The sequence below is a fragment of the Paroedura picta genome, chromosome 6, assembly GCF_049243985.1.
Source record: "Paroedura picta isolate Pp20150507F chromosome 6, Ppicta_v3.0, whole genome shotgun sequence".
NCBI classification, from domain to species: domain Eukaryota; kingdom Metazoa; phylum Chordata; class Lepidosauria; order Squamata; family Gekkonidae; genus Paroedura; species Paroedura picta.
In genome coordinates this window covers 64,279,563-64,307,525 of record NC_135374.1, presented here as the reverse complement: position 1 = coordinate 64,307,525, position 27,963 = coordinate 64,279,563, and the positions used below count along the sequence as shown (strand labels likewise).

The window sequence follows — 27,963 nt, the reverse complement described above, 5'->3', positions numbered from 1 at the left end:
ACTGTAAAATAAGGATTTTTCACGGGCGTCTTCCGAATGCTAAGGTGTTCACGTGTGAGATAAGCGGCAGAAGTAGCGTGCGGTCTCGGTAGGCTGTCTGGCCGCGGGGCCCAAGATTCCTGCCCGCCCGAGCTGGCGAGCATTTCCTCTCTGATCGGCCACCCCGTCCTGAGCGCCTCTTTCCCACCCGAGGCGGCGGCGCGGGGAGCCCTCCGGCTCTTCGACCTGCCCGCGAACTTCCGCTCCTCCTCGCCGTCCAATTTGCCCCCAGTCCGGGCGACGCCCCAATACACCACATGTGGGCAATACCCGCTTGCCGGCCGTGGGCGTGTGTGCTGATCGGGCAACAGACGACCAGATTAGCGGTGCCGTGCCATCGGGGTCTTTCCTGCTAGAATTCAGAGATCTCTTCCAAGGGCGTCCCTTTGCTATAACCCTTTCTGCCCCGCCTTCATCCTCGCATCCAACAAGGGCCACGCCCTTCCTCTTCTCACGCCCCCCGCCACGCCCACGTCCACGCCTTGCAGGTACACCAGTCCGTGCCCCAGGCTGGTAGATGCATGGAAGGGGAAGAGCCGATTCTGGTGGTGGACAGCGACAGCTCCATAGAGATTTCCAGCACTGCAGAGGCAGGTGAGTGACACCCCTTGCTGTGGAGCCTTAAAACAGAGCTGAATGGACCACACACATACACACATTCTGAAATATTGTTGCCAGGACCCAACTTTCAGTCACTCTTCAGAGAGGAGAATCAGAATGGAAGGAAGTGGGTCATCCAGCCACAGAGGAAACCTCCAGTGCAAGGACACATTAATGTTGCAGCCCCTTAGACTGCAAGAACAAATGCATTTGCCAAGTAAAATGAAATAAAAGTGTTTCCAGTCCCAGCTTCTTTGGGGCAGGAGTCCATAGATCTGTTCACTGGCAGAATGGAGTTAGGGGATCCAGTCCCATGTTGCCTTGTAGCTTCCCCAGATCCAGAATATCTTCTTAGCAATATCTTAGCAATCTAAATGCTTATTTCATTTATTGACTCTGTTATTAAAATATTTTATCCTGTTTTCCCATCCCGAGGCTTCCAAAGTAGGTAGTAGGTACCTGAAATGTGCTGAAATGATCATCATCCCATCACTGCAGGAGCAATAAAGAGGGTGGAGGGCTGGGTGGGCACAGGGGCTAGTGTTAAGCTAGGAGCTGGGGTGATCCCTACTCTCCCGTGGAAGCACACTAGGTGACCTTTGGCCAGTCCCACTGTATCAGCCTAACCTATCTCAGAGTTGTTGTGAGGAGGAAAGTACAGTCTGAAAAGTTAATGTGCATTCTGATTAAGGGGAAAAAAAGGGAGGGGGACAGAGGGGGAGAGATTTAAGTATAAATAAAAAGTAGAGGAATCAGTAAAACACAGAAGTTTAGAAGGAGCAAGTGATATCTACAACACGAAAGCTACAGCAGCAAAGATGGCAAAAATGTATCCTAGAGACACAAGAAACACTGGGGATGATTCAAGACAAGCAGCTGGCAAAACATTCATGTTGTCAGCTGACACATAACCGTCAGCAGAGAGGAAATGCAATAACTTCCTGAGGAAGAGAGTTCCACACTCTGGGTATCCTATCAATTGCTGGGGTATGGTGGTTCTTTGATGTCCAGTTCTGGACATACATCATGTTCTGAACGGGGCATTTTTTTAAAAGGCACCACAATGGCTTATCTAGGCACTCTGCTCTTTCAGTTTCAACCACATAGGTTTTCTTGGAGGTTTCTGTCACTAGTATGGAAACTTGTTGCATGATCGGCCGGGGTCAACATGGCAGGCTATGCTAAATGTTCAAGCCAGACACCAAGAGTCACCAAGTAAAAGCAGCTTTCCAACCTGGTGAAGCAAAGTGTGAACCAGACTCCAAGGAAGGGCTAAGGAGTGTAGGGATTTTAAGTGGAGAAGAGAGAGAAGTGGGGAGAATATGGTAAAGGGTTATGAAGTTATGCATGGGGTATTGAAAATAGAGAGAACTTTCACCCCTCCTGTCCCATGATCCTAAAGCTGAAGTTTCCAATGAATAATAAGCAGCAGTTTTGGAATACCCAAAAGAGAGCATTTCTTTACAATAACAGAAAAATGCCCGTTGCTACAAGATGGTTACTGAGTTAGATAACTTTTTAAAAAGGTGTTGAGACAAATTTGTGAAGGACAGGTCCGACAATGGCTGTTAGCCATTTTCTGAGACAATAAACACCTAAATACTAGATTGTGGATGACAGCTGTGGGAGAAGCTTTGTCCTTGCAGGTGGTCCTTCAGGGGTATCTTGTGTGTGCTGTGGGAAACAGGAGGTTGAACTAAAAGCCTTTGCTCTGGAATATTTGTCAGCTGATTCTCCACCAAATGTATTCAACATGACTTTTATTATTACACCGTTTCCAGCTTTCCCAGAGCATATCAAGGCATGGCATATACATTTAAAACTCCAGAGGCACCTACTGTTCACCAGCAAATAAAATAATCAGCATTGGGTTGAAAGGCCCCGTGATCCCTTCCCATAGTGCCCAGATGTGTATATTTTTCTCTCTTTCAGCTCAGTCTTGTGAAGTCAGAAGTTATTCTGATGTAATTTCTGTTAGTTCAACGGAGCAAATTCCTCATCTTCATCCAAACCCAGGTAATGGAGTTTTCAGGGCAAATTTAAATGTTATGTTAGCCGGGTGATCATTATAAATTAGCAGAAAGAAGAGTGGATCTACGGGAGGTGGGGAGGGGGGAAAGTGTTTTTGAGGACATGTCTATAAGGGAATTTCCTGGCCTCCAGCTATAAATATGTCTGTAGTGCAGTTTTCTGGCCCTTCAAGATGTCACCACCACTCCTCCTGGTTTTTGGCAACAATGGTTGCTTCAAATCAGCACTGAGAGAGCAGGATGTACATCTGAGGCCTGCGGTTTCCCCGGCTGTTCTAGCACAACAGCTGCTGCGTCCTCCTGTGGCAGCTGCCGAGGGGACATTGCTGGGAACAGCCCAATAGAAATTAAAACCTCTTTGACTGACTTATTACTTATTACTGACTAACATATTATTTTATGTTAACCACTAAATTACAATGCTGCTCACTAACTGGGAGTGCCCTTACAACATGCAATCTTTGTAGGGCACAGTTCTCGACCTGAAAGGAAGGCATTGAGGTTTGTTTGTTTGTCCTGGGTTCAGACTGAAACTTTGTACTTCCCAGCCCATGTACAGTCAATTTATTAACTGAAACTTTTATTCTAAAATGGCCTGATAACAATCAAAAACAAAACATTATTAAATATAACACAGAACACCGGCATACCCCATAGAAAATCAATCAATATGTTGTTACTTATCTACATAAGTTAAGTGGGGACAGTTAAATTTCAAAACTTTGCCCAAAACAGGGAAAGCAAATTTCACTGACTTCCAGATCTGAGAGATGTAGAGATTATAAAATGGGGCCAGCTTGTATGGAAGCAATCGCATGGCTGACACATGATTTTACTAAAGGCATGATCTAAAACATCTCTGGGCACCCCAAAGAATAACTGCTAGAAATTCTCTTCCATTTGTTATTGAATTTATTTTGGCTATAAAGACATTTATTCAGAAGTTATCCTTCAATACTGAAAACTGTAACTTAAATAGAACAGTGGGGAAATCTGTATGTTTGCAGATTTGCAGAAGAACCTAAATGCAAACAAAACATCCTAAAGAGTGACTTAAAGTTAAAATCCACAACTGGCAGTCTTCAAGCAAAGGTTGGATACACACTTTTCTTGGATGCTTTGGGATGCTTTGGGCTGATCCTGCGTTTAGCAGGGGGTTGGACTAGATGGCCTGTATGGCCCCTTCCAACTCTATGATTCTGTGATTCTATGATTCTTTTTGACTGTCCCAACGTAGATTGAGAACAGAAGAACATGAGAAAAGCAAATGGCCCACCCAGTTCAACACTCCAGTCACACTGTGATTCCAGCAGCTTTCCCACTGGTGCCCCCCAAACACAAAGAATACACTAGCTCTTTTAGACAAAGAAGAGAGACCAGAGTTTCCACCACTTCCTAGATCTTCTGTCTTATATTAGTGTATGAATATACCCCTTCTTTAAATGAAATCCTTTGCCATTTTCACTTGGTCACTTTTACCAACAAGTGAACTTGACTAACTGTACAATCCCAAAAAGAGTTTCATCCTTCCAAAATCATTGGAATGAATGGGTTTAGAAGGGTGAAAATCTGTTTAGGATTGCACCCTATAAGACAATCCCTGCCCATCTGCATTCTGTAGGGTGGGGCTTGGATGCAACACTATGAAGATTTGTGGGGGTAAAGTAAAAATGTGGTTGTAGTGTTCTTTGCAGGTATGCATGTGGCTAGAAATCTGTGAATCAATCTCTTTTTTCCAGTCATATCCCTTTGTACTGGTTCTCTGACTTCTGTGGAAGAAATTGTTTGCACAATACCAAGCTCAAGTCGAGGTAACTATGTTTTCAAATAGAACTAAGCATTTCTCGGTTTGTGGAGTATTTAGTTACAGTCCCCAAAGGTAGCCATGTTTTATCCTTGTGCTCCCCCTTTTCTCCATGGAACTCAGATCTAGCCTCACAGCTACCCTGAATGACAGTGCCCCCACCCTTAAAAAAAAAAAGAAAACCAGGTAGCTGTGCTGGTCCATAGCAAAAGCCAAAAACAAAAGCCATGTAATGCTTTTCATTAAGACCAACCACCAGCACTTGCCTGTAAATGTAAAGTGGCTGCATTTGTCATATTTGTTTCAGGGCTGAAAATAAGTAGGAACAAATAATCCATGTAGGAACAAATAATACTGCCCAGTAGAACATGGAACATAGTTAAAAAGACTTTGTGGATCTGGGGGGAAAGGTAAAGGACCTGAGAGCAATGGTTGTGTTTTCTTCAGTCCTTCCTGTAAGTGGCCGAGGCATAGAAAGAGAGAGAGAAATTATGTAAGTAAATGCCTGCCTACGTCTATGGTGTCGACAGGAACAAGTTGGATTTCTGGATCATGGTCAATGATGTCAATATGAGGGGCTATTATCAGGAGATGGTGTGCACCTCACAAGGGATGGAAAAAGTATTTTGGGGAGAACACTTGCACACCTGGTGAAGAGGGCTTTAAACTAGACACAAAGGGGGAGCGAGATGTAAATTCAGAACTTGGTGTGATGGCAAGATCTGAACATGAGAAGATCTCAAATCTACAGGGAATGTTATATAAGCAGGGAACTACTAGCTTACAAAGAAATTCAAAAACCAAAACCATGAGGCACACAAAGGATGGACTACGATGTCTCTACACTAATGCACAGAGTATGGGAAACAAGCAGGAGGAACTAGTAGTCATAATAGAGGAAGGGGTCTATGACCTAATAGGAATCACAGAAACTTGGTGGGATAATACTCACAATTGGAATACTAAAATTGAGGGGTACAATCTATTCAGAAGGGGCAGACAAGAAAAGAAGGGGGGAGGTGTAGCAATATATGTTAAGAATCTTTATACTTGTGAAGAAATACAGGTACCTGAGCATGAAAATTCAGTTGAGTGTATTTGGGTAAATATAAAAGGAGTAGGAAATGAGAATGGTATTATTGTGGGGTCTGCTATAGACCACCAAGCTAATCAGAGGACTTGAATGAGATACTGCTAGACCAAATTACACGATTTTCAAAAAAGGAGGAAACAGTGGTCATAGGTGACTTCAATTACCCAGATATCTGTTGGAAGACCAACTCTGCTAAAAATGCAAACTCCGTTAAATTCTTAACTTGTCTTGCCGACAGCTTTATTCCCAGAAAGTAGAGAGGGGAACCAGGGGCTCTGCTATTTTAGACTCTATTCTCATCAATAGGGAAGAACTGGTAGATGAGGTGGAAGTAGTGGGCACACTTGGTAGCAGTGACCATGTGCTTTTGGAATTTTCAATTGTGGGAAAGAGAAAACCTTTATGTAGTCATACGTATAGTCTGGACTTCAGGAAAGCTGATTTTCACAGACTTAAAGGTATGTTGCATAGAGTCCTGTGATCAGAAAGACTTAAAGAGATGGGAGTCCAAGAGGGCTGGGAGTTTCTTAAAAGTGAAATAGTGAAGGCTCAATCACAAACAATTCCCTTGAGAAGAAAAGATGGAAGGAGCCTAAGGAAGCCAAGTTGGCTCCATAAGCAGTTGTCAAAAGATTTGAGGAATAAAAAAGAGTCATTTCGGAAAGGAAGGCATTATTACCAAGGATGAGTATAAACAAATAACCAACAATTGTACGGGGAGTGTTAGAAAAGCTAAAGCTCAATATGAGCTTAGGCTAGCAAGAAATGCTAAACATAACTAAAAAGGCTTCTTTAGTTATATTTCAAACAAAACAAAAAAAAGGGACACCACAGGACCACTGCGAGGACGAGAAAGTGAAATTATAACAGATGATGAAGAGAGGGCTGAACTTCTTAACTCCTATTTCTCCTCAGTCTTCTCTTGTGAGGGAAATAGTGATCAATGTGGAAAAAACGTAACACAACACGGGGGGTGGGGATGGTGGCCTAGGATCACTGTTGGAGCAGTCCACAAACACCTAGTTTCTTTAAATGAAACAAAGTCTTCTGGGCCAGATGAACTGCATCCAAAGGTACTAAAAGAACTTGCAGATGTCATCTCTGAATCTCTGTCCGTTATTTTTGACACTTCTTGGAGAACAGGTGAGGTGCCAGACGATTGGAGGCGGGCAAATGTTGTCCCCATCTTCAAGAAAGGGAAAAAGGAGGATCTGGGTAATTATCGACTTGTCAGCTTGAAATCTGTAGCTGGCAAAACTTTGGAACGAATAATCAAACACTCGGTCCTTGAGCAGCTGGAACTGAGAGCTGTGATTTCTAAGACTCAGCATGAGTTTTGCAAGAACAAGTCATGTCAGACCAACCTTATCTCTTTTTTTGAGAAAGTGACTACCTTGCTGGATCAGGGGAATGCCGTGGACATAGTTTATCTGGATTTCAGTAAAGCTTTTGACAAGTTGTTGACAACTTGTTGAGAAGTTGGTAAAATGCGGTATGGATCCTAATTCTGTCATGTGGATCAATAACAGGTTGACAAATCGTACCCAGAGGATACTTGTTAATGGTTCAGCATCTTCTTGGAAAAGAGTGACAAGTGGAGTACCCCCAAGGATCTGTCCTGGGGCCTTTGCTGTTCAACATATTTATAAATGATTTGGATGAGGGATTAGATGGGATACTTATTAAATTTGCAAACGATACTAAACTGGGAGGGGTAGCAAACACAACTGAAGACAGCAACAGAATACAGGATGATCTTGATAGGCTTGAGAAGTGGGCTAAACTGAATAAAATGAAGTTTAATAGGAACAAATGTTAAGTTCTGCATTTAGGTAGGAAAAACCAAATACACCAGTATAAGATGGGGGAGACTTGTCTTGGCAGTAGTATGTGCAAAAAGGAACTAGGAGTCTTAGTAGACCATACATTGAACATGAGTCAACAGTGTGACTCAGTGGCTAAAAAGGCAAATTGAATTTGGGGCCGTATCAAACGGAGTATCGTGTCCAGATCACGGGAGGTGATGGTACTGCTTTACTCTGCTCTGGTTCGGCCTCACTTGGAGTACTGTGTTCAGTTTTGGGCACCCCAGTTGAAGAGGGATGTTGACAAACTGGAACATGTGCAAAGGAGGGCAACAAAGCTGGTGAGGGGTTTGGAGACCAAGACATATGAAAAAAGGTTGGGGGAGCTTGGTCTGTTTAGCCTAGAGAGGAGACAACTGAGAGGGGATCTGATAACCATCTTCGTATTTAAAAGGGTGTCATATGGAGGATGGAGCAGAATTGTTCTCTCTTGCCCCAGAGGGACAGACCAAAACAAATGGTATGAAATTAATTCAAAAGAAATTCCATCTAAACATCCGGAAAAAGTTCCTGACAGAACGGTTTCTCGGTGGAACAGGCTTCCTCGGGAAGTGGTGGGTTCTCCATCTTTGGAAATTTTTAAACAGAGGCTAGATAGCCATCTGACGGAGAGGCAAAGGGGTGGCAGGTTACAGTAGATGAGCGATTGGGATGTGAGTGTACTGCATAGTGCAGGGGGTTGGACTGGATGACCCCTGAGGTACCTTCCAATTCTATTATTCTATGATTCTATGACTCTAGAAGCATTAAAAATTTAACTACTCTCAGTATAATGTGTCTGCCACAAGGACCTTCTAGTTCTATAAAATATACAGATTCCAGGCTATATATATGTGTATGTGTGTCTATATGCATGTGTCCCTCTCAGTTCTTGGAATTACTACTACACACACAAACACAAATTTTATCTACGCTTGTTTATTGCTATTTTAGATCACAAAAATCAGGAAAACTGTGTGATCTGTAGGAAGGTTTCTTGGAGGAGGGCTGAGCAATTATCCCTGCTTTGAATCAAACTAACACCCAGGCAGGAAAAAATATATACTTTTGTCTGCATCAGAGACCAGTTCCCACCCACCACCACCTGTGGAACCCACCAATCACAGAACTGTATGAATGGACTCTAAGATATAAAACAATACAAAATGACCATCATAGAAAGATGGTCCTCTGGTACACAGGCTGCACAAGTGGCTTTTAATGGCTTATTTGTTCATATATAGATATTATTTGTATTATAATCTGCTAAACTACTTTAGTACCCAAAACTAGAATGAAGTTTTATTTATTTATTTTTCAATTCATATGCCGCCCTTCCCCGAGGGCGCTCTGGAGCTAATTGTGCCATCTATGAAGGTTATTAGTGTAGGACAGAGCTTACCAGAGCCTTTATTATTGTATTATATATAGGTTTAAACACAAACTGATTTAAGTTTCACATGTCAAAAATATCTTTATTCTCTTACAGAGCTATTAAGGGGAGAAAAAAGAAGTATTGAAGGTGAGAGATACATATCATTATTGATGACTTGCTATTAGGAATAATAACCATTTGCCAATTAAGTGGTTAGAAACCATATGTGGGAGGTGGGGAAGCTCCCAAAAGAGAGAATAGGTAGGGAATGAGATGGATTAGGCTTCACACCTTGTCTTCTTGTTTCTCTGTTCTCAAATCGCTCCTCCCAAAAGCAGCTTAAACCCAAAATGTCCCACTAGGTTATACTTATACTCATTTGTATACATATTCCCCACCCCTATTTTATAATAATGGAAGGCAAAGGGCCCTCCAGATGCATGGGTCTCCTTTTAAAGCTCTATGTAAAAATGGAATATCAAATTTAAATCAGCCACAGAATTGAGTTACTATGAACATTTTCTTGCTCATACTCAATAGTTCTTATTCATAATATATGAACAATGGGTAAAATATTTGCTTTTTAATCACAGGAATCTGCAGGAATTGATTCTATAAACTAAATTAGATCTGCTTTATATGACTGCAATATGTTGTATCTTGTAGAAAGCTGCATTTGCTGTGGCAGTGTAGAGATCCATACTCAGCATCCTTTGTTTCACGGAGGAATATGTGCTCCTTGCACAGTGAGTAGATGGGCCAGCTTCCTATCTTAGGAGTCTAGCTGTCTCGTTCTCCACCTGTATTTGTTTAAAATATGTGTGATATCTTGATTTTCTGTCAATAACATATGCTCTAATCAACCCTGTTTTTGAACAACACTTAACCTCAGTTCGGCCATGACATCAAGCTCTCCTCCCATTGCATCTTTTCCACGGGAGTGTTGTCAAACAAGGGGGGGGGGGGGGGGAGAGGATTAATTGGTCATCAGACTTAGAATGGTTTTAGTTGGGGGTGGTTATATTTTATTGTGGGTTTTTTAATGTTGGAACCCACCGTGAGCCAGCTTGCTGTAATAAATCCAATACTACTAATAAAATTAAAATAAAAATAGTTACCAGTAGTCAGGCCTGTCTCAAGGTCAGATTCTGTTGCAGAGAGCCAGCTTGGTGTAGTGGTTAAGAGGAGCAGTTTCTAATCTGGTGAGCCGGGCTTGAATCCCCGATCCTCCAAATACAGCCAGCTAGGTGACCTTGGGCTCATCCTGTTAGAACTGTCCTCACAGACCAGTTCTGTCAGGGCTCTCTCAGCCCCACCTACCTCACAGGGTATCTGTTGTGGGGAGAGGAAGGGAAGGGAACTGTAAGCTGATTTGGGACTCCTTTGGGTAGTGAAAACCAGCTCATCTTCTTCCTCATGTGTGAAGTAATTTTATTATATAAAGCCTTCAAACAAATTTAGCAAAATCAACAGTTCAAAAATGCTGTGTTTAAATGGCAAAATGAGAATTTTGTTTGGAGGCCAATAATGCAATAAATGAGAGAGTATGGACTGGGTAATTAAATCATGTTATGGTCTCAGAAACTGAAAAGTTGAGGCTCATTGATAGTGTTGTTCTCTATTTATAAAGTGTGCTCTTATTCTCTGTATATACATTGCCACCAAACTGCTGCCAGTTTATAGTAACCCCATAGGGCTTTCAAGGCAATAGACATGCAAAGGGAGTTCCCCATTACCTGCCTTTATCTAGCAACCCTGCTGGACTTCCTTGGTGGTTTTCAAGTGTTATCCAGGTCCCATTCTTTGAATCAGCATTTCAATGGGAGACTGTTATTAACTCAGTATGATTTTCTGATTTGTTCGTTCCAAGGAAAGATTTTTGGAGAGATTCTTTCTCTGTGATGATGATGGCTACCAGGCTGACTGTGCAATCTGCTGCTGGGGTGAATCACTAGTGATGTGTGACAGTCCAGCATGCATAAGGTAACAGACAGCCAGTCTTCAAAAATACATGTTAGAGCACTGCCAGGTTTGAGCTCATGAATGTGTAATAGTCATATCATAAGGCATGGGAGGAGAGCAAGTAAAAAAACAACGTTGGCCATCTAGCCCTGGAGGATAAGGGTTGCAGTGAACCAGTCATCCTTACTACAGAGCGCTAAGTGTTTTTGTGTTGTAGCAATGGGGAACAGGATCAAACACCATTCAATCCTTAGAGAGCTGTCCATTGCACCATGCATAGGGTGACCAGCCTCCAGGTGAGGCCGGGGGATCTCCCAAGATTCCACTTGATATCCAGAGGAAAGAGATCCATTCCTCCAGATGGAATGGCTGTTGTGGAGGGTGAACTGCATGGAATTCTGCCTCACTGAGCTCCTTCCTCAGGCTCCACTCCCTAAACCTCCAGGAACTTCACAGCCCTGAGAGGGCAACTCTAAAGATAAATGGCTCTTTACTCTACCTCAGTTTTGCTTCAGTTGTAGCCTGAAAAAGGAATATTCAGGCAAGTGGGGGGGGGGGAAACCCAAGAGAACTTGTATTGGCTTTTGTGCATTTCGGGCATATCATCCAAAATAGGAACCTACATATCAGTGCTTCTCTCAAGATGGGAGAAGATGCATAAGTATGGAAATCCAAGTCTCCCACCCTTTTTGATGTAATACCTAAAGCTATCCCAAAATTAAGGTACATTGTGAAACAGCAGAATTATTATTTGCATTTCTTGTGAATTTTTGAAGTGTTAAAGGGAAAGTTCACATCATCAAAAAGTTTCATTTTAATGTTTTTAGATCTTTTTGCACAAGATGTTTGGATACACTTGTCGGACAAGGCACAGCTAAGAAGATCAAAGGCATTAATCCATGGGTTTGTTTCTTGTGTTTGCCACTGGATGTACATGGAGTACTGAAAAAGAAGAGAAAATGGCAGGCAGAACTCAAGTACTTCTTTGATAATGAATCTGTAAGGGAATATTCAGTTGCACTTCTACATATGCAAGGATTTCTTATCTTTGAATTAACTGGCTAAATTTTGTATAAGAATAACATTTTGCTTTTTGATAGAGGTGCCACTCCCTGGTTCTAGCAGCAAATAAAAATATCCTTCTTAGTAGAAATCTTTTGGCAAAGGTGAATGAGCTTTACCAGACATCAGCAAAATTAATCCAGCAAAATAATTATTGATTGATTGATTGATTGATTTATAGATCACCCCTCTCCACAAGCAGGTTCTGGGTGGCTTTTAAAACATTCTGAAAATTTAAAAACTCCCAAAGAGAAACCCACCCCACTGACTCCAGCCATCTTCAGTCTGGCCTGCAGAAATTGGTTCCACATGATGGTCATTTGCAAAAAGGATACTTAACATGTTGGGTTTCTTCAACTGCAGAACATATACTACTGGAGAGGCAGCTTGGTGTAGTGGTTAGGAGCACGGACTTCTAATCTGGCTAGCTGGGTTTGATTCCGCACTCCACCACAAGCAACCAGCTGTGTGACCTTGGGCTCATCACAGCACTGATAAAGCTGTTCTGTCCAAGCAGTAATATCAGGGCTCTCTCAGCCTCACCTACCTCACAGGGTGTCTGTTGTGGGGAGAGGAAAGAAATTGTAAGCCACTTTGAGACTCCTTCGGGGAGAGAAAAGCAGCATATAAGAGCCAACTCTTCTTCTTCTACTACTGGAGATATGTGACCAGAATACTGAGTGTTTCCATTAAATCCTAAAAATATTTATGAGAGAAGAGTGATCCGAATCAGGGATGGGGGGATATTACTTATTAAAACTGTCCTGCCCCAATTCCTATTTGTCCCATGACAGGAAAGGACATAAAGTGGCACCCAAGTGTTCTTCCACAGATAAATAGAATTGTGGAGGGGTGAAAAACTGAACCCCATTTTCTCCACACGGAGGTTTCCAGCCATATCCCCCCATAGACATCTGCTTTTAGCATTTTAACAAACCTTAAACCATTTCATATGCATCCCTCAAAATCACATCAGCTTGGACATCACTCAGCAGGAATCCTGCATACCCAAAGTCCAGGGAGAATCAGAGCTCGATAGTTGCTTCATTATATTCAGTTTTGCATGATATAGTTAAAGGGCTGAGATGTCAGTGAAAATTCCTCTCTTAATCATACCATTGTCATCCCTGTTTCCTAAAGACCCTCCACTAGGGGCAAGGGGGTTGATGGAGACCCAGAAAGTGTCCAGTATGGATGTATCCATTCTTGAGGGAAAGGCTTCTAGAGCACATTAGTGGGAAAATGTGCTATTAAATATTAATGTCTTCATAATTACTGCAGTTAATAGTGTCGAAATCTGACAAACCAATACCTTATGCAAAATACACCTATTTTTCCAAACATGTCAGAATCTTTGGATATACAAGATGTTATCTCCTTGGGAAAGGAAACCCATCAACGTGCTCTCCCTTTTTGATAATATTACTCAGGGTAAGTGTAACTGGGAAATTGAGCTTGCATGCTTTGGTATATTTCACTTTCCCTGCTAGGTTTTGGCCTGACTCACTTGCACAGATCATTGAGAGCTGTTTATATAGCAGAAGTACTTTCCATAGAGCATCTGCTATGCCATGGTGTTCCATGGCCCTATGTGGGAGGGAGCAATGTTCCAGTTCTGTTTCCATTCAAACATATGGAGGCAGTAAGGCAGATTATGCTATGAACTGGTTTGTTGATCACTGACCTAGACAGTTTTATTTCTATGTTCTTGTGAACTACAACTGAATTCGAGGGGACTGATTGGCTATTTTGGCAAAGAATTATCATATGGCTGTATTTGGATATGTGACACAGTTTACTAATTTAACAGGATTAATTTTTGCTTTAAATTCCCACTGTCATGATGGTAGTTTATAGTCTGAAGAAGAGTGCTTGCACTCGAAAGCTCTTGCCTGGAATAAATCTTTGTTGGTCTTAAAGGTGCTACTGGATATAATCACCATGGTATATTAAAATATACCATGGTGATTATATATTTGAATAGCAAATAAAAATATCTCCTTTTTTTACAGAAGATCAGTGTTTTAAGAACTTTATTTGAATTTAAGTTTTTTAAACATTACATTTTGTTTATTCTAAAAGTATTTCACTGCAGTTTCTGTTTAGAAGGGTTCACATCCTCTCAAACTTTAAATAGATTCAAGTGGGTGCCTGGGGTGGTCTGAATCAGCAGAAGAAAGTCTGAGTCCAGTGACACCCTTAAGACCAACAACATTTTCATTCAAGGTATAAGCTTTTGTGTCTGAAGAAGTGTATCTGAAGAAGTGTGTATGCATACAAAATCTTGCATCTTAGTTAAATATAGGTGCTCTTGCACTGAAAGAAATGGGATTTTTTAAAAATCACTTTTTAATTATACTTTCTTATATAATATTATAAAAATTTCACAATTCATACATTGCAACTTTTTTTTTTAATCTTGATCTGTGAGAAATGTGAGACAAATAGATGACTGGACAAAGAGCCAATCCTTCTCTGATAGCATCACTATGTTTATAAATTGTGAGAGCAATCCTAAACAGGAGGCCCAACTTAATTAACTGAGTTCACTCCCAGGAAAGTGTTCAGCCTGTGTCTACAAAGCATACTAGATTAACATCCTGATCCTAACATTCTGTGGTGCATCTGCTCATGTGGCTATTGTGCCACTTAAATTCTCTGGGAGCACCCAGCCACCATGAATAGTCAACACGCTTGATATCCTTCAAGGACTCAAGAAACATTGTTTTCAGTGCCTGTCATCAAAAACAGAACTGTTGCTCAATCAGTGCTGATTAGCCAACCAGCCATTCCATATAAGAATGATAAATAGTGATTTCATGTGAATATGTTCATGATGGATGATCTTCAGAACAGAGCAGCTTTTCCAGAAATTCCCAAGAACAGCTGTAGGCTGACCTTTGAGATATGCGATCTCTTGACAACTCCAGTTTCTTGCAAGAAAATCTTGGCGAGCCTATTTGTTGAAGACAATTTCTGTGCCAAAGATCATAGGCATGTTCTCATGGAGCTACTATATTTGGCTATGACTGCAATTCTGTATTTCTTGTCTTCATTCTCCAGAGCTGCAGTGGTTTGGGTTTCTGGGGGAAAGTATGGGCAATGGAAGGTTGAAGTATCTGCATGATGTCACAGATGTGGTGAGAACCCACGTAAGTACATGTAATTAAATTAAGTTTTCTGTGCTCCTAATAAAACTGCTGGTTACTGTAGGGAAATCTAATTTGCCTCCAATCAAAACATAGCTCTTAAAATGCACGTGTGCAGATATTTTTAAAATAAATACAGGGTGGATGGAGACAAATTTCTTAATCCTTGGCAGGATTGGGGGGGGGGGGGGGGTGAACCAAAATGCTAGTCATGGCCTAATACAGGGTTACCAAAAATTAAATCCACTAGCTTCAGTGGATTTTAAGGTTAGTTGTTTCTATGCTAGACTGTATGAGAAGACTGTGAACATTTAAGTAACGTGATTACTATTAATCATTTAATGGGCTTGAACTGCTCACTGAAGTCAGTAGTCATTATCCCACAGCATTATATGCACTGAAACCTTATTCAGTTTGAGAGCCAGTTTGGTGTAGTGGTTAGGAGTGCGGACTTCTAATCTGGCATGCCAGATTTGATTCTGCACTCCCCCACATGCAGCCAGCTGGGTGGCCTTGGGCTCACCACGGCACTGATAAAACTGTTCTGACCGGGCAGTGATATCAGGGCTCTCTCAGTCTCACCCACCCCACAGGGGAGAGGAATGGGAAGGTGACTGTAAGCCGCTTTGAGCCTCCTTCGGGTAGGGAAAAGCAGCATATTAGAACCAACTATTCTTATTCTTATTCTTCATTTTAACAAGACAGAAATATGGATAACTGTGGTCTGCAGCCATATAAGCAAATCCAACCTTATTTATTTAATTCACATTTATATACCGCCTTCCCCGAAGGCTCAGGGAGGATTACATGGAACTAAGAACTATACAAAGAACCATACATATAAATAACTGTAACATTAATAGTACTAACTGATGATAACAGGGTAACAGAGCAACATTAGTAATATATTGCTAGATATATGCTGCAGTCACTGGCCACTCCAGTACCATCACCTCTTGCTTGTCCATCTGTTGGAGACTATGCTGATGACACATTATGGACTCCAGGGTCCTGTGCAGCAATCATGTGTGATTTGCAGGTGTTTCTCCATTACCAGATGCACAATGCCCAACTCAGAATACAACTGTGGGCTTCAAGAAGGACGTCGATAAAATTGAAAGGGTACAGAGGAGAGCGACGAAGATGATCTGGGGCCAAGGGACCAAGCCCTATGAAGATAGGTTGAGGGACTTGGGAATGTTCAGCCTGGAGAAAAGGAGGTTGAGAGGGGACATGATAGCCCTCTTTAAGTATTTGAAAGGTTGTCACTTGGAGGAGGGCAGGATGCTGTTTCTGCTGGCTGCAGAGGAGAGGACACGCAGTAATGGGTTTAAACTTCAAATACAACGATTTAGGCTAGATATCAGGAAAAAGTTTTTTCACAGTCAGAGTAGTTCAGCAGTGGAATAGGCTGCCTAAGGAGGTGGTGAGCGCCCCCTCACTGGAAGTCTTCAAGCAAAGGTTGGATACACACTTTTCTTGGATGCTTTAGGATGCTTAGGGCTAATCCTGCGTTGAGCAGGGGGTTGGACTAGATGGCCTGTATGGCCCCTTCCAATTCTAGGATTCTAGGATTCTATGATTCTATGATTCTATACATGAAGAGGTTTTAGTCATTCCCCCGCAACATTTTTCTGATCTGAAAAGATGGGGTTTGTGGGGTTTTTTTTTGCTATTTGTAAAAACTGTTGTAAAAATGGTTTCAGGTACTCAACAATAAGACATTATTATTGCCAATAGCGGGAATGGCCAGGTGAGCAAGCAGTAAAACAAAGTGCATTGCTGCAGGGCATTTCCTTTCGCCGCTTGAGTTTTCACAAGAAACACACGTCAAGCTAGCTAGAACAGATAATTAATGTATGGCAGTTAGTCAGTTCCATTGATCATCTTAATGTCTATTAAATGAACTCCATGAAAAATCACAGCATGGAAGGTGCTGCTCCATTCCTTATACTGAAACTGCTTTGTGATATTTATTAGATAAAAGAATGGGGCCCATTTGACGTTGTATTTGGCTCTACACCTGCACTTGCAAACTCATATGAACATCCGTCTGGTATGTATACAACAAAATTCTTTATATGTGACTGCAGCTATTTAGTGGCATTTGTCATGGCAAAGTACTTCACAATGTTTATGGTATTATTATCATAATGATACCACATAAACAGTGTCAGGGAAGAGTATTCCCGCAATAGTGTGAGAGCTCTCCCCCACTGAGGGCTAATCTGAAGCTCTACCCTGCCCCTATCCTCTTCCTCCACCTGGCACTTCCCATAAGGATGAAGAGCCAGCAGGAGGTAAACCGCGGGGCTCTGGGTGGCCATCCATGCACCCTCCGCCTCACTCCACTGCAGCCCCATTTACATTCCCTATCCTCCTGCCCACTCGGCGGCTGGGGAAGGCTCTCCTTCCATGCTCCGAACCAGCTGCCCCACTCTCACAAGCCCCCTGGCCACTGAGGGAGGGAGTGGAAGGCCAAGTGGGTGTGCTCCACGCCCGCTGTGCTGTTCTCAGCAGCCTCCTAGATGCCAGGGGAGCGGGGGGGGGGGGCTGCAGATCCCCAGCCCATTTTAAAAATGGATTTCACTACTAGTGCTGATTTAAAGTAGGTTACACAAACACTCCAGTATTATATTCAGGTGGGTAGCCATATTGATCTGAAGCAACAGAACAACGTTTGAGTCCAGTGGCACTTTTAAGACCTGGGCCTCAAACTCCAGTCCTAAACTCAGTTGTATGTTTCCCACTTCCCTGCACATTGAAGGGCCCCAAAGGCATAGCAGCTCATTTTCTTTCACTCAGATAGCACTAGAGAATTATTTGTGTTAGTGTCAAATATACAGATATAACTCAGGTGTAAGCAAATGGACATAACTGCACTAGATGATTGTCCAAGGCCACACCATCAGTTTCGGCTAACTCCAGCTAGAAACTCTCATCTCTCTGTCTCCAGTTCTTCAAAACTACACAATCTTGTTTCTGTCCCCTTCCCCTCTTTTAGAGAAGTATCACCTAAGGATACTTCTAGGTGATTCATAGAACTTAGGGATGTCTCATTCACAGAGGGATCTCCTCCAGCAATCAAGAGACAATCTCCTAACTGTTAGCTGCCTCAGCCAATCACTTACTCTGCCCTCATGATCTTGGGCAACTGTTCTCATCAGAGGAAATTGCTCTTTTTGGGGGGGGGGGGAAGGGGTGTTGGGGAGATTCTCTGTTGGTTGTTTTTTTGTTTTTAATTACTATTATAACTTCCAAAGAACATTTTCAGAGACTATTTTCATCTGGCTTATTTCCCTCTCTAGCCTGGTATATGTATCAGTACATTCGCATTCTTCAATACAGTAGACCCCCAGAAAGAAGCAGGCCTTTTTTCTGGATTTTTCTTGATAATTTGGTCCTAGAAGAAGAAACCAGGGATGCAGCCTGTCGTTTTTTAAAGGTAAATGGCAATTCAAGTTGCTTTCAGGAATTTAGCTGAGTATTCCCCCTTTTCTGTCTGATTTTCAGTAGTGTAGTTTCCTGGTGCTACAAACTGACAGGAGATGTATACATAACTGCCACTTCCACCAGTGCCATCAATTTGTCTGTGTAACAGAGATGCTGAAATGGGTTTTACTGAGCTGCAACTTGAACAAGCAACAATTCCAGCTCATGCAGGTCTTCTCCCATACATAACAGTGTTGAGGAAGAGGTAAAACAGCAGTCACTATTTATAGCTTAAATGTCATGGATTCCTTGCTGAAGGCTCACTTGAGAAATATATTTTCCATTTTTAGCCTAACAAAAAGGCTTCTTTAAGGTAGCCTCTGAACATTGGCAGAGTGCAATTTATTCATTGCTTTTCTGAAGCTGTAAATTCTACACCTTCGGTAAAAATGGTCAACATTCCCAATGATATAATAGTGTCCCATGAGGGGCATCATTGATTGGAGCTGGTCCACCTTTTTCAGGAAGATTGTCTTGTGATTAAGTTTGGACACCATTTGGTTACTGATTGAAGAGTATAGTGACTGCAGTGTGGATTTATTTATTTCATTTATTTAGATTTAGATTTGTACCCCCCCCCCAACACTCCCGGAGCCAGTCTGGCTCATGGCGGTTTACAGTAAAAACAAAAATACAACAGAATATTGTAGAAAACAACAATGAATCTCAACAATATCTCAATGGCAGGAAACAATCTAAAAAACCCACCCCACCCCCTGCTCAGACCCTAATAGCCACCATTATCCTCAGGAGAAGAATCCATGCCCAGTTGTCAAGGGCAATGTCTCTCCAGGAATCTATGGGGTCTATATAGGCAGGGAATTCAGCCTGAAGATTTGTCTTTGTGTTAATCACAATTGTTCTGGTGGTTTCCTTGAAGGCACTTCTACCAATACAGTACAATATAGTAACCATGTGACATCTCACTCTGTTGTGTGTAGAGTCCCCTCACTAGCCCCCAAACACTGGATAGGATAGCTGGTGCTGGCAAGAGAAATTGCCACATGACAAAGAGTCATGTTGTAACTTGTAACCACAGCAAGACAAGGAAGTGGAAAATCACAATGGAGAAGTGACCAGAAGTGAATGTGTAGGCCAGCCTCACTCATCAATTACACATGCAAAAAAGCTTCTATTCTCAGAAAGCAATTGGCACAGAAATACTTCTCACTAGTCTTCTGTGAAATTCAAAATCATGTATCTTAACTGGTCCAATTATTAAGCATTTTACTGCACATACCCCTTCACCATTTTCCCATATGTCTCATTAGGACATGAGTGGGATAAACCAGAATTTTCCCTGCGCTTAAACTGTGCAAGCATCTTGTGGTAGGTATAGAGCATGAACTGGTTGTACAGTCATTGTCCCCATGTGTTGAGTTCATCACTGGGGCAGAATAGCATAAACAGAAGCTGTCAGTACTGGAACCACCCCAACCCGGACCCCATTAGCATACGCTGCACATATTCCGTATGAACAGCACATTGAGTTCATAGGGCCTATAGGTCTTTCTTCATACTGGTGAGCATCTGTTCCATTTCTCATTTATCAAAATGCTACAGTCTGGCACACAAGGAAGAGGAAGAGGAAACTGTAGAGTCAGGGCACTTCTAACTTCTTGAAACTTTTCTGGAAATGTTTTTACCATTTGGATTATATGCTAATTGCATTGTCATGTGGATGTCATTCTAACTATTGAAAAATATAGACGCACTGGGAAACCAATATGGCAATAAAATATCCAAATTGGAATATACAGAGTCTTCTCTCTTCAGTAATTATTTTATTCTTATTATTTCACACAAGTCCTGACGTGTTTCGCCTTACAGCTTTTTCCCTTGAAAAAGCTGTAAAGCGAAAAGCTGTATTATTTCCCTTGAAAAAGATGTAAAGCACAAAGCTTTATTATTTCCCTTGAAAAAGCTGTAAAGCGAAAAGCTGTATTATTTCCCTTTTATTGCCATATTGGTTTCCCAATGCGTCTATATTTTTCTATATTGGTTTTTCACTGGGACCCACCCCTCCCAGTTCATTATTTTTGATTCTAACTATTGAAGCATGCCTATGCTTTTGTTCCTTTAAAGACTGAAGCAGTAGTCAGGTACAAGTTGCAGAATGGCATCATCCAGAATGCTGTTCACATCTGGAGCAACATTCCATCAGTCAACAGGTAAAACAGGCTGTTCTGCGGGTCTGTTCTGGGGAAAGTATAATCTTCTCTTTGAGCCCCCCGGAGGCTGTTTTATATAAACGTACGAGAGACTCCAGGGACAAAATGCTGAGCTGAGCGTCCTCTAATCAGCAACAGTCCTGAGTGGTTTCCCATTGCCACTGTGGCTGCCAGTTGATAGTTGTAACAAAAGGCTCTGGGTTCCTCCGCTGTTTCCCCGCTCCATTGCCCCACAGATGCCATTCCCTCTCTCATGCCACAGGGAGCTTTTCAGGCTCTTTTTTTTTGGGGGGGGGGGAAATCAGAAATCACTAGACCTCTGTAGTGTGATGATCTATATAGGAAGTCCTCTGAAATCTCAGCCTTTTTTAAAAAGAAGAGTTGCTTCTTATATGCCACTTTTCTCTACCAGAATGAGGCTCAAAGCGGCTTACAGATGCCTTCTCTTTCCTCTCCCCACAACAGATACCCTGTGAAGTGGGTGAGGCTGAGAGAGCCCTGATATCACTGCTCGGTCAGAACAGTTTTATCAGCGCCCTGGCGAGCCCAAGGTGACCCACCTGGCTGCATGTGGGGGAGTAGGGAATCAAACCCCGGTCACCAGATTAGAAGTCCGCTCTCCTAACCACTATACCAAGTGTCTCCAGCTGTTTTTAATGTAGAGACCGGGCACATATTTGACCCAGTCACACACTGTCAGACTAGTCGACCTCACTGGAGGTATGTGCTGGAGGATAAAAAGGAGGAGAAAGATTAATGCAATTTTGGGTCCCCAGAATTTAGGCTGGGTAAGTAATAATTTAGTTTACAAGGTAACTCTCCTACTATTTTTCTCCAGCTGTTTGATATCTATGTATTGGATTATTAGAAATTCAGCAGCAGGGCCTTTTTTACCCTATAGCAATTCAGAAATTTTTGATTTTGTTTTTAACAAGACAGTTTGCCAAGGGTCTTTATAGCAGTGTACCTTACCAAGTGGTTATAAGGATCACGGAAAGCCTTTAGAATGAGCATCCCATATCATTATTGCTACTATTAGCCAGATGCTTTCCTCCCCAGGAGCAAGCGTCTTTTAATTTCTTTGCTGCAGTCCCCATCTGCAGTGATCTTGGAGCCCAGGAAAATAAAATCTGTCACTATCTCCATTTCTTCCCCTTCTATTTGCCAGGAATTGAGAGGGCCGGATGCCATGATCTTTGTTTTCTTGATGTTGAGTTTCAAGCCAACTTTGGCACTCTCCTCCTTCACCCGCATCAACAGGCTCTTTAGTTCCTCTTCACTTTCTGCCATTAGAGTGGTATCATCTGCATATCTGAGGTTGTTGATATTTCTCCCTGCAATCTTGATCCCAATTTGTGACTCCTCTAATCCCGCATTTCTCATGATGTGCTCTGCATACAAGTTAAATAGGCAAGGCGACAGTATACAGCCTTGCCGAACTCCTTTCTCAATTTTGAACCAGTCAGTGATTCCATGTTCAGTTCTCACTGTTGCTTCTTGACCTGCATATAAATTTCTCAAGAGACAAATAAGATGCTCTGGTATTCCCATCTCTTTAAGAACTTGCCACAATTTGTTGTGCTCCACACAATCAAAGGCTTTAGCATAGTCAATGAAGCAGAAGTAGACGTTCTTCTGGTACTCCCTAGCTTTCTCCATGATCCAGCGTATGTTGGCAATTTGATCTCTAGTTCCTCTGCCTCTTCGAAATCCTGCCTGTACTTCTGGAAGTTCTCGGTCCACATATTGCTGGAGCCTAGCTTGTAGGATTTTGAGCATAACTTTGCTAGCATGAGAAATTAGTGCGATGGTGCGGTAGTTTGAACATTCTTTGGCATTGCCCTTCTTTGGGATTGGAATGTAAACTGACCTTTTCCAATCCTGTGGCCATTGTTGAGTTTTCCAAGTTTGCTGGCATATTGAGTGTAGCACTTTTACTGCATCATCCTTTAAGATTTTGAATAGTTCAACTGGAATGCTGTCACTACCACTAGCTTTATTGTTGCTCAGACTTCCTAAGGCCCATTTGACTTCACATTCCAGGATGTCTGGCTCCAGGTCAGTAACTACCCCATTGTGGTCATCAGGGATGTTAAGCTCGCTCTTGTATAGTTCTTCTGTATAATTTTGCCACCTTTGTTTGATCTCTTCTGCTTCTGTGAGGTCCCTACCATTTTGGTCCCTTATCATACCCATCTTTGCATGAAATGTTCTCTTCATATCTCCAATTTTCTTGAAAAGATCTCTGGTCCTCCCCATTCTATTGTTTTCTTCTATTTGTTTGCACTGTTCATTTAAGAAGGCATTCTTATCTCTTCTAGCTTTTCTCTGGAATTCTGCATTCAATTGGGTGTATCTTTCTCTTTCTCCCTTGCCTTTCACTTCCCTTCTCTCCTTAGCTATTTGTAAAGCTTCCTCAGACAGCCATTTTGATTTCTTGCATTTCTTTTTCTTTGGGATGGTTTTAGTTGCTACCTCTTGTACAATGTTGCGAACCTCCATCCATAGTTCTTCAGGCACTCTGTCTATCAGATCTAATTCCTTAAATCTATTTGTCACCTCCACTGTGTATTCGTCAGGGATATGATTTAGTTCATACCTGAGTGGCCTAGTGCTTTTCCCTACTTTCTTCAATTTAAGCCTAAATTTTGCAACAAGAAGCTCATGATCTGAACCACAATCAGCTCCTGGTCTTGTTTTTATTGACTGGATAGAACTTTTCCATCTTTGGCTGCAGAGCACATAGTCAATCTGATTTCTGTGTTGACCGTCTGGTGATGTCCATGTGTAGAGTCGTCTCTTGGGTTGCTGGAAAAGAGTGTTTGCTATGACCATTGTATTCTCTTGACAAAATTCTACCAGCCTGTGCCCTGCTTCATTTTGTACTCCAAGGCCAAACTTGCCTGTTATCCCGGTTATCTTTTGGCTTCCTACTTTAGCATTCCAATCCCCCATGATGATAAGCACATCATTTTTGGGCGTTGCTTCTAGAAGGTGTTGTAGGGCTTCATAGAACTGATCAACTTCATCCTCTTCAGCAGCAGTGGTTGGGGCGTAGACCTGGATCACTGTGATGTTGAATGGTTTGCCTTGGATTCGAACTGAGATCATTCTGTCATTTTGGGGATTGTATCCCAAGACTGCTTTTCCTACTCTCTTATTGATTATGAATGCTACTCCATTTCTTCTGCGAGATTCTTGTCCACAGTAGTATACCTGATGGTCATCTGAATTAAATTCACCCATTCCTGTCCATTTTAGTTCACTGATTCCTAAAATGTCGATGTTCAGTCTTCTCATTTCTTGTTTAACCACATCCAGCTTGCCTTGATTCATGGATCTGACGTTCCAGGTTCCTATGGAATAAAAATCTTTACAGCATCGGACTGTCTTTTCGCCACCAGTTACTTGCACAACTGAGCGTCCTTTCGGCTTTGGCCCAGCCGCTTCATTCATTCTGGCGCTACTCGTACTAGCCGTCTGCTCATCCCCAGTAGCATATTGGACACCTTCCGACCTGAGGGGCTCATCTTCCAGCGTCATATCGTTATGCCTATTGGAACTGTCCATAGAGTTTTCATGGCAAAGATACTGGAGTGGTTTGCCATTGCCTTCTCCAGTGGATCACCTTTTGTCAGAGCTCTCAGCTATGACCTGTCCGTCTTGGGTGGCCCTGCACGGCATAGCTCATAGCTTCACTGAACTACGCAAGCCCCCTTGCCACAACAAGGCAGCGATCCTTGAAGGGGGTGTTTTCTCCTGCATGTACATAAATATTAACTTGCATCAGAAGCATTGCTCAGATGTGTGCATTTTTATTAATAACTGCAGGGCAGAATTTTAAAATCAGTTGCATTCCTGGTATCTGAAACAATAAATGTTGTATATTTGTGGGGATGCATCTAGTAATCTTAAACCCAACAGTGTAATAAAATTAATGGCTCTGTTGCAAGTAATACTGAAAACACTTTTTCTATGAATGCTTGATTTCTGAATTCATTCTAAGGCCACAAAAAGAAATGGGAAACACTATTGCAAAAATGAATCTGATCTGTCTGGTTTTCAGTCCCTTTATAGAATTGGGAGATATGAAGACCAGTTTTACTGTATTTCAAAAATGCCCTTAGGCCTTCTTTGGATAGGAGGGTCTAACAGGTGCCAGCTTGGTGTAGTAGTTAGGAGAGAGGACTTCTAATCTGGCAAGCCAGGTTCAATTCTGCACTCCCCCTCCTTATGCAGCCAGCTGGGTGACATTGGGCTCACCATAGCACTGATAAAGCTGTTCTGACCGAGCAGTGATATCAGGGCTCTCTCAGTCTCACCCACCCCACAGGGTGTCTGTTGTGGAAAGAGGAAAGGGAAGGCAATTGTAAGCCAATTTGAGACTCCTTCGGGGAGAGAAAAGCGGCATATAAGAACCAGCTCTTCTTCTTCTATAGAAGGGACAATTCACATATGTAGGGTTACAAAACCGCATAGAGGGAAAAACCCTGTCCTTTTAATAGAGGCTTAAATGTGTGGAAATTGGCTGCTGGAGACTTTATATCACCTGGTAAATAATGTCCCTTTAAGCTTCTGTTAAAGGGACATAACAATTTTTTGCTGTTGTTCTGGAAGGCGGAAATTCTACTTAATATATGGACATCACTTTATTTATGCGTACTTGGTAATTAATACGTGAACCAAGTCCATTGAAAACTTGTGCAGGAGGTGATATGAGACCACTGGTAGCCTGTTCACTTATGCAGAATCGACAAATGTGTACACAGGGCCCAAGATCACTCAAAACAAATTAATTCAGCAGTTTCATCTAGTAGCTTATCAGTCTAATCACTTCAGTAGCTTCACCTAATAATGTAGTATTAGTTTCATCTAATCTCTCATTTGAAACAAACATCTGATATATCACCTTTAGCTCTTATATGCATTTAATCAATCACTTGGTACAAGTGTTTTGTGTGCATAAACACTGCAATCTACATAAGGGGGGAAATCTGCTCACTCTAATCTATGAATTGCCCCTGAAAGGTGTGTCCCTCCCATTTGATCTCAGAAATTTAATCCACATAGAGAGCGGTGGTCCATTACAGGATAGTAGTACTGAACCTGTAGACCAGGAATTTTGAAGATATTCTTAGCAAGATTTTATTTCATTCCACAAGCTGGCAACTCACAACCATGTGTGGTGCTACATAAATAGGGTCAAAGGGGAGAAAGAGCAAGTGGGTGGGAGAAACATGGCTTTCACATCAAGGCTGCAAACAAATCCTAAACAGCCACTTTTCTTCTGACGGAAGCTTCATGCTTTTAACAGATGAATCATGCACAGAAAGGCAGTGATGGTGAAAACCATTTGTGAGATGTCTGCCTATCATGCAGGTGTTAAATTACAGTCCCTTTGTCAAGAAGTGCAGTAGCCCTGTGAGACATTATAACATTTCTCACCCCAAGAGGAGGAATACTGAGGTGAGGAAGTGTACTAAGGGAAAGGCAGAAGTCCAGGCATATCTTTAACCGCTCCTGCAGAGCGGATTAAATAAAGCGATAAGAGGTGGTGGGGAGGAGTTAGGGCGGGCCCTTCCGAGTGTCACTCGGAGGCCAAGCGGCCAATGGAGAGGCGCGCAAAGCGCGGCTCCCCATTGGCCGCTTGGCCCGGCCTCGCCTCAGCCACCAGCAGAGTCACCGCTCAGTCTTACCAGAACGCTGAGCCGGTGAGTCTGCCCGCAGAACTCTCCTCCCCGTTGGGAAAGGAGCAGGGACACCGCAGTATCCCTGTTCCTTTCCACCACCACCCCAACTACCCTCCCACAAACTGCCGTCATGATCCGCCGCCGCCCCTGTTCGCCGGCTGCTGCCGCGGCCACCCGCAGCTCCCACAGCGCCGGCGGCCTTTGCTGCCTGTTGCCGCCACCACCCGGAGCTCGCCTGCAGCCGCCGGCTTGAGCCAGCCAGCCATCGCTACTGCCGCCCGTGGCTCAAATGGCACTGCCCCCACTTTGCCGCCTGTTCCCAATGCCGCCTGAAGATCGCCCTTCGCCGCCGCTGCCCGCAGCTGCTGGCCGGTCTGTGCCGCGCCAACTCACCCGCTCACCCACGCCTGGCTGACTCCCCACCTTGCTGCCGCCCTTCTCCTGCACATGGTCAAAGCCTCGCTGCCACACCCAGCCTGCTCCGACCCCAGGGAGAAGGCCCCGCATCCTTCCATGGTCGGTGAGTGCTCGCTGCCGTTCTCCCGCCCCGGGAACAGCCTGGCCGCCTCTGTGACGCGGCCAGCCTGTTCCCACCGCCAACACAACGCCCCTGCTTGCCCCTTCCTTACAGCCACGGCATCCCAGCCCCTGGGAAGCCTTCACCCTGTGAGGGCTTCCCCGGGGACTGGGGGCCTAGCGCCCATTTTATGCCTGCCTAAAATGGGCTTTATTTCTAGTGTTTAAATATTTACATGAATGCATTTTGATTTCCTCCCCAGCAAATATTCTGGAGCATCCTTGTATGTGGATTTATTTAAACTGGCAAAAGACATCTGCAGAAGAAGAATTTTTTCAGAGCGGCCAGCCACTCTAATTAAGGAGTTTTTTGTTCCTTTGAAAGAATATTTTAGGACTTTTAAATAAGGAATTCTTCCTACTTTAAGCAAAACTGAAACAGGGCTGCCAACATTTCAGTGTGTTTGCTGCACCTGTGCTTTCAATAAGCTCAACAGAGACACCAGCAGATATCTATATGCTAGAAAAAACTTCACAGATGCATCTCTATCCATCAAGTGACTCTTACAGGTACAAGAGGAGGTTCCTTTCCCTTAGTGATCCTAAACACTTTTTAGACATTTGGTTGTTTTAATTGCTTTCGTATCAGACAGGTATGCAAATACCGTTGTTTGTTGTTTCTTTTTTAGTGTAATATTTATTTTTCCACTTTTCACATCATTAACCATGCTTGGGATAATCTTTTTCTTACTGGATAGTTTGTTGCATTTTATATTGGAAATGTTTCTAATTTAAGTTGTTTTGTCTGCTATTTAACAGACACTTCATATGTTGAGGCAACTGCATATCTGGCCATAAGCTCAGGACCAGTTCACATGTTAAGAAATCCTCCTGTCCTCACAGAGTTATTTGCATATGTTCCCACCATGGTGTCTGATCTACCATTTTCCTGGTGCTGTGTGGAAAAGCTCTCAACATTTGACCAAGAACATCTCTCTTCCACAGAGTCCAAACCAGTTTTTTAAATTTTTGAATAAAGAAATTTGAATGCAAGCAAATCGCTGCATAACTTTATCCCATGAACTTTGGGACACAGCCACAAGAGGCGAGAAGGAATTCCCAGTCAGGGGTAATCT

At 42.7% G+C, this 27,963-nt stretch overlaps 1 protein-coding gene across 1 annotated transcript; it reads left to right on the top strand.

Moving 5' to 3' along the window:
* The first annotated feature begins 329 nt into the window (after positions 1 to 329).
* Positions 330 to 27,963, top strand: DNMT3L (DNA methyltransferase 3 like). Its single transcript, XM_077342847.1, has 13 exons — positions 330 to 633; positions 2,572 to 2,655; positions 4,409 to 4,480; positions 8,900 to 8,932; positions 9,452 to 9,531; positions 10,656 to 10,768; positions 11,575 to 11,746; positions 13,159 to 13,240; positions 14,873 to 14,961; positions 16,939 to 17,014; positions 18,267 to 18,403; positions 20,536 to 20,621; positions 27,091 to 27,963. The coding sequence occupies exons 1-13, from the start codon at positions 561 to 563 to the stop codon at positions 27,233 to 27,235; spliced, it is 1,242 nt and encodes a 413-aa protein (XP_077198962.1). The 5' UTR covers positions 330 to 560; the 3' UTR covers positions 27,236 to 27,963.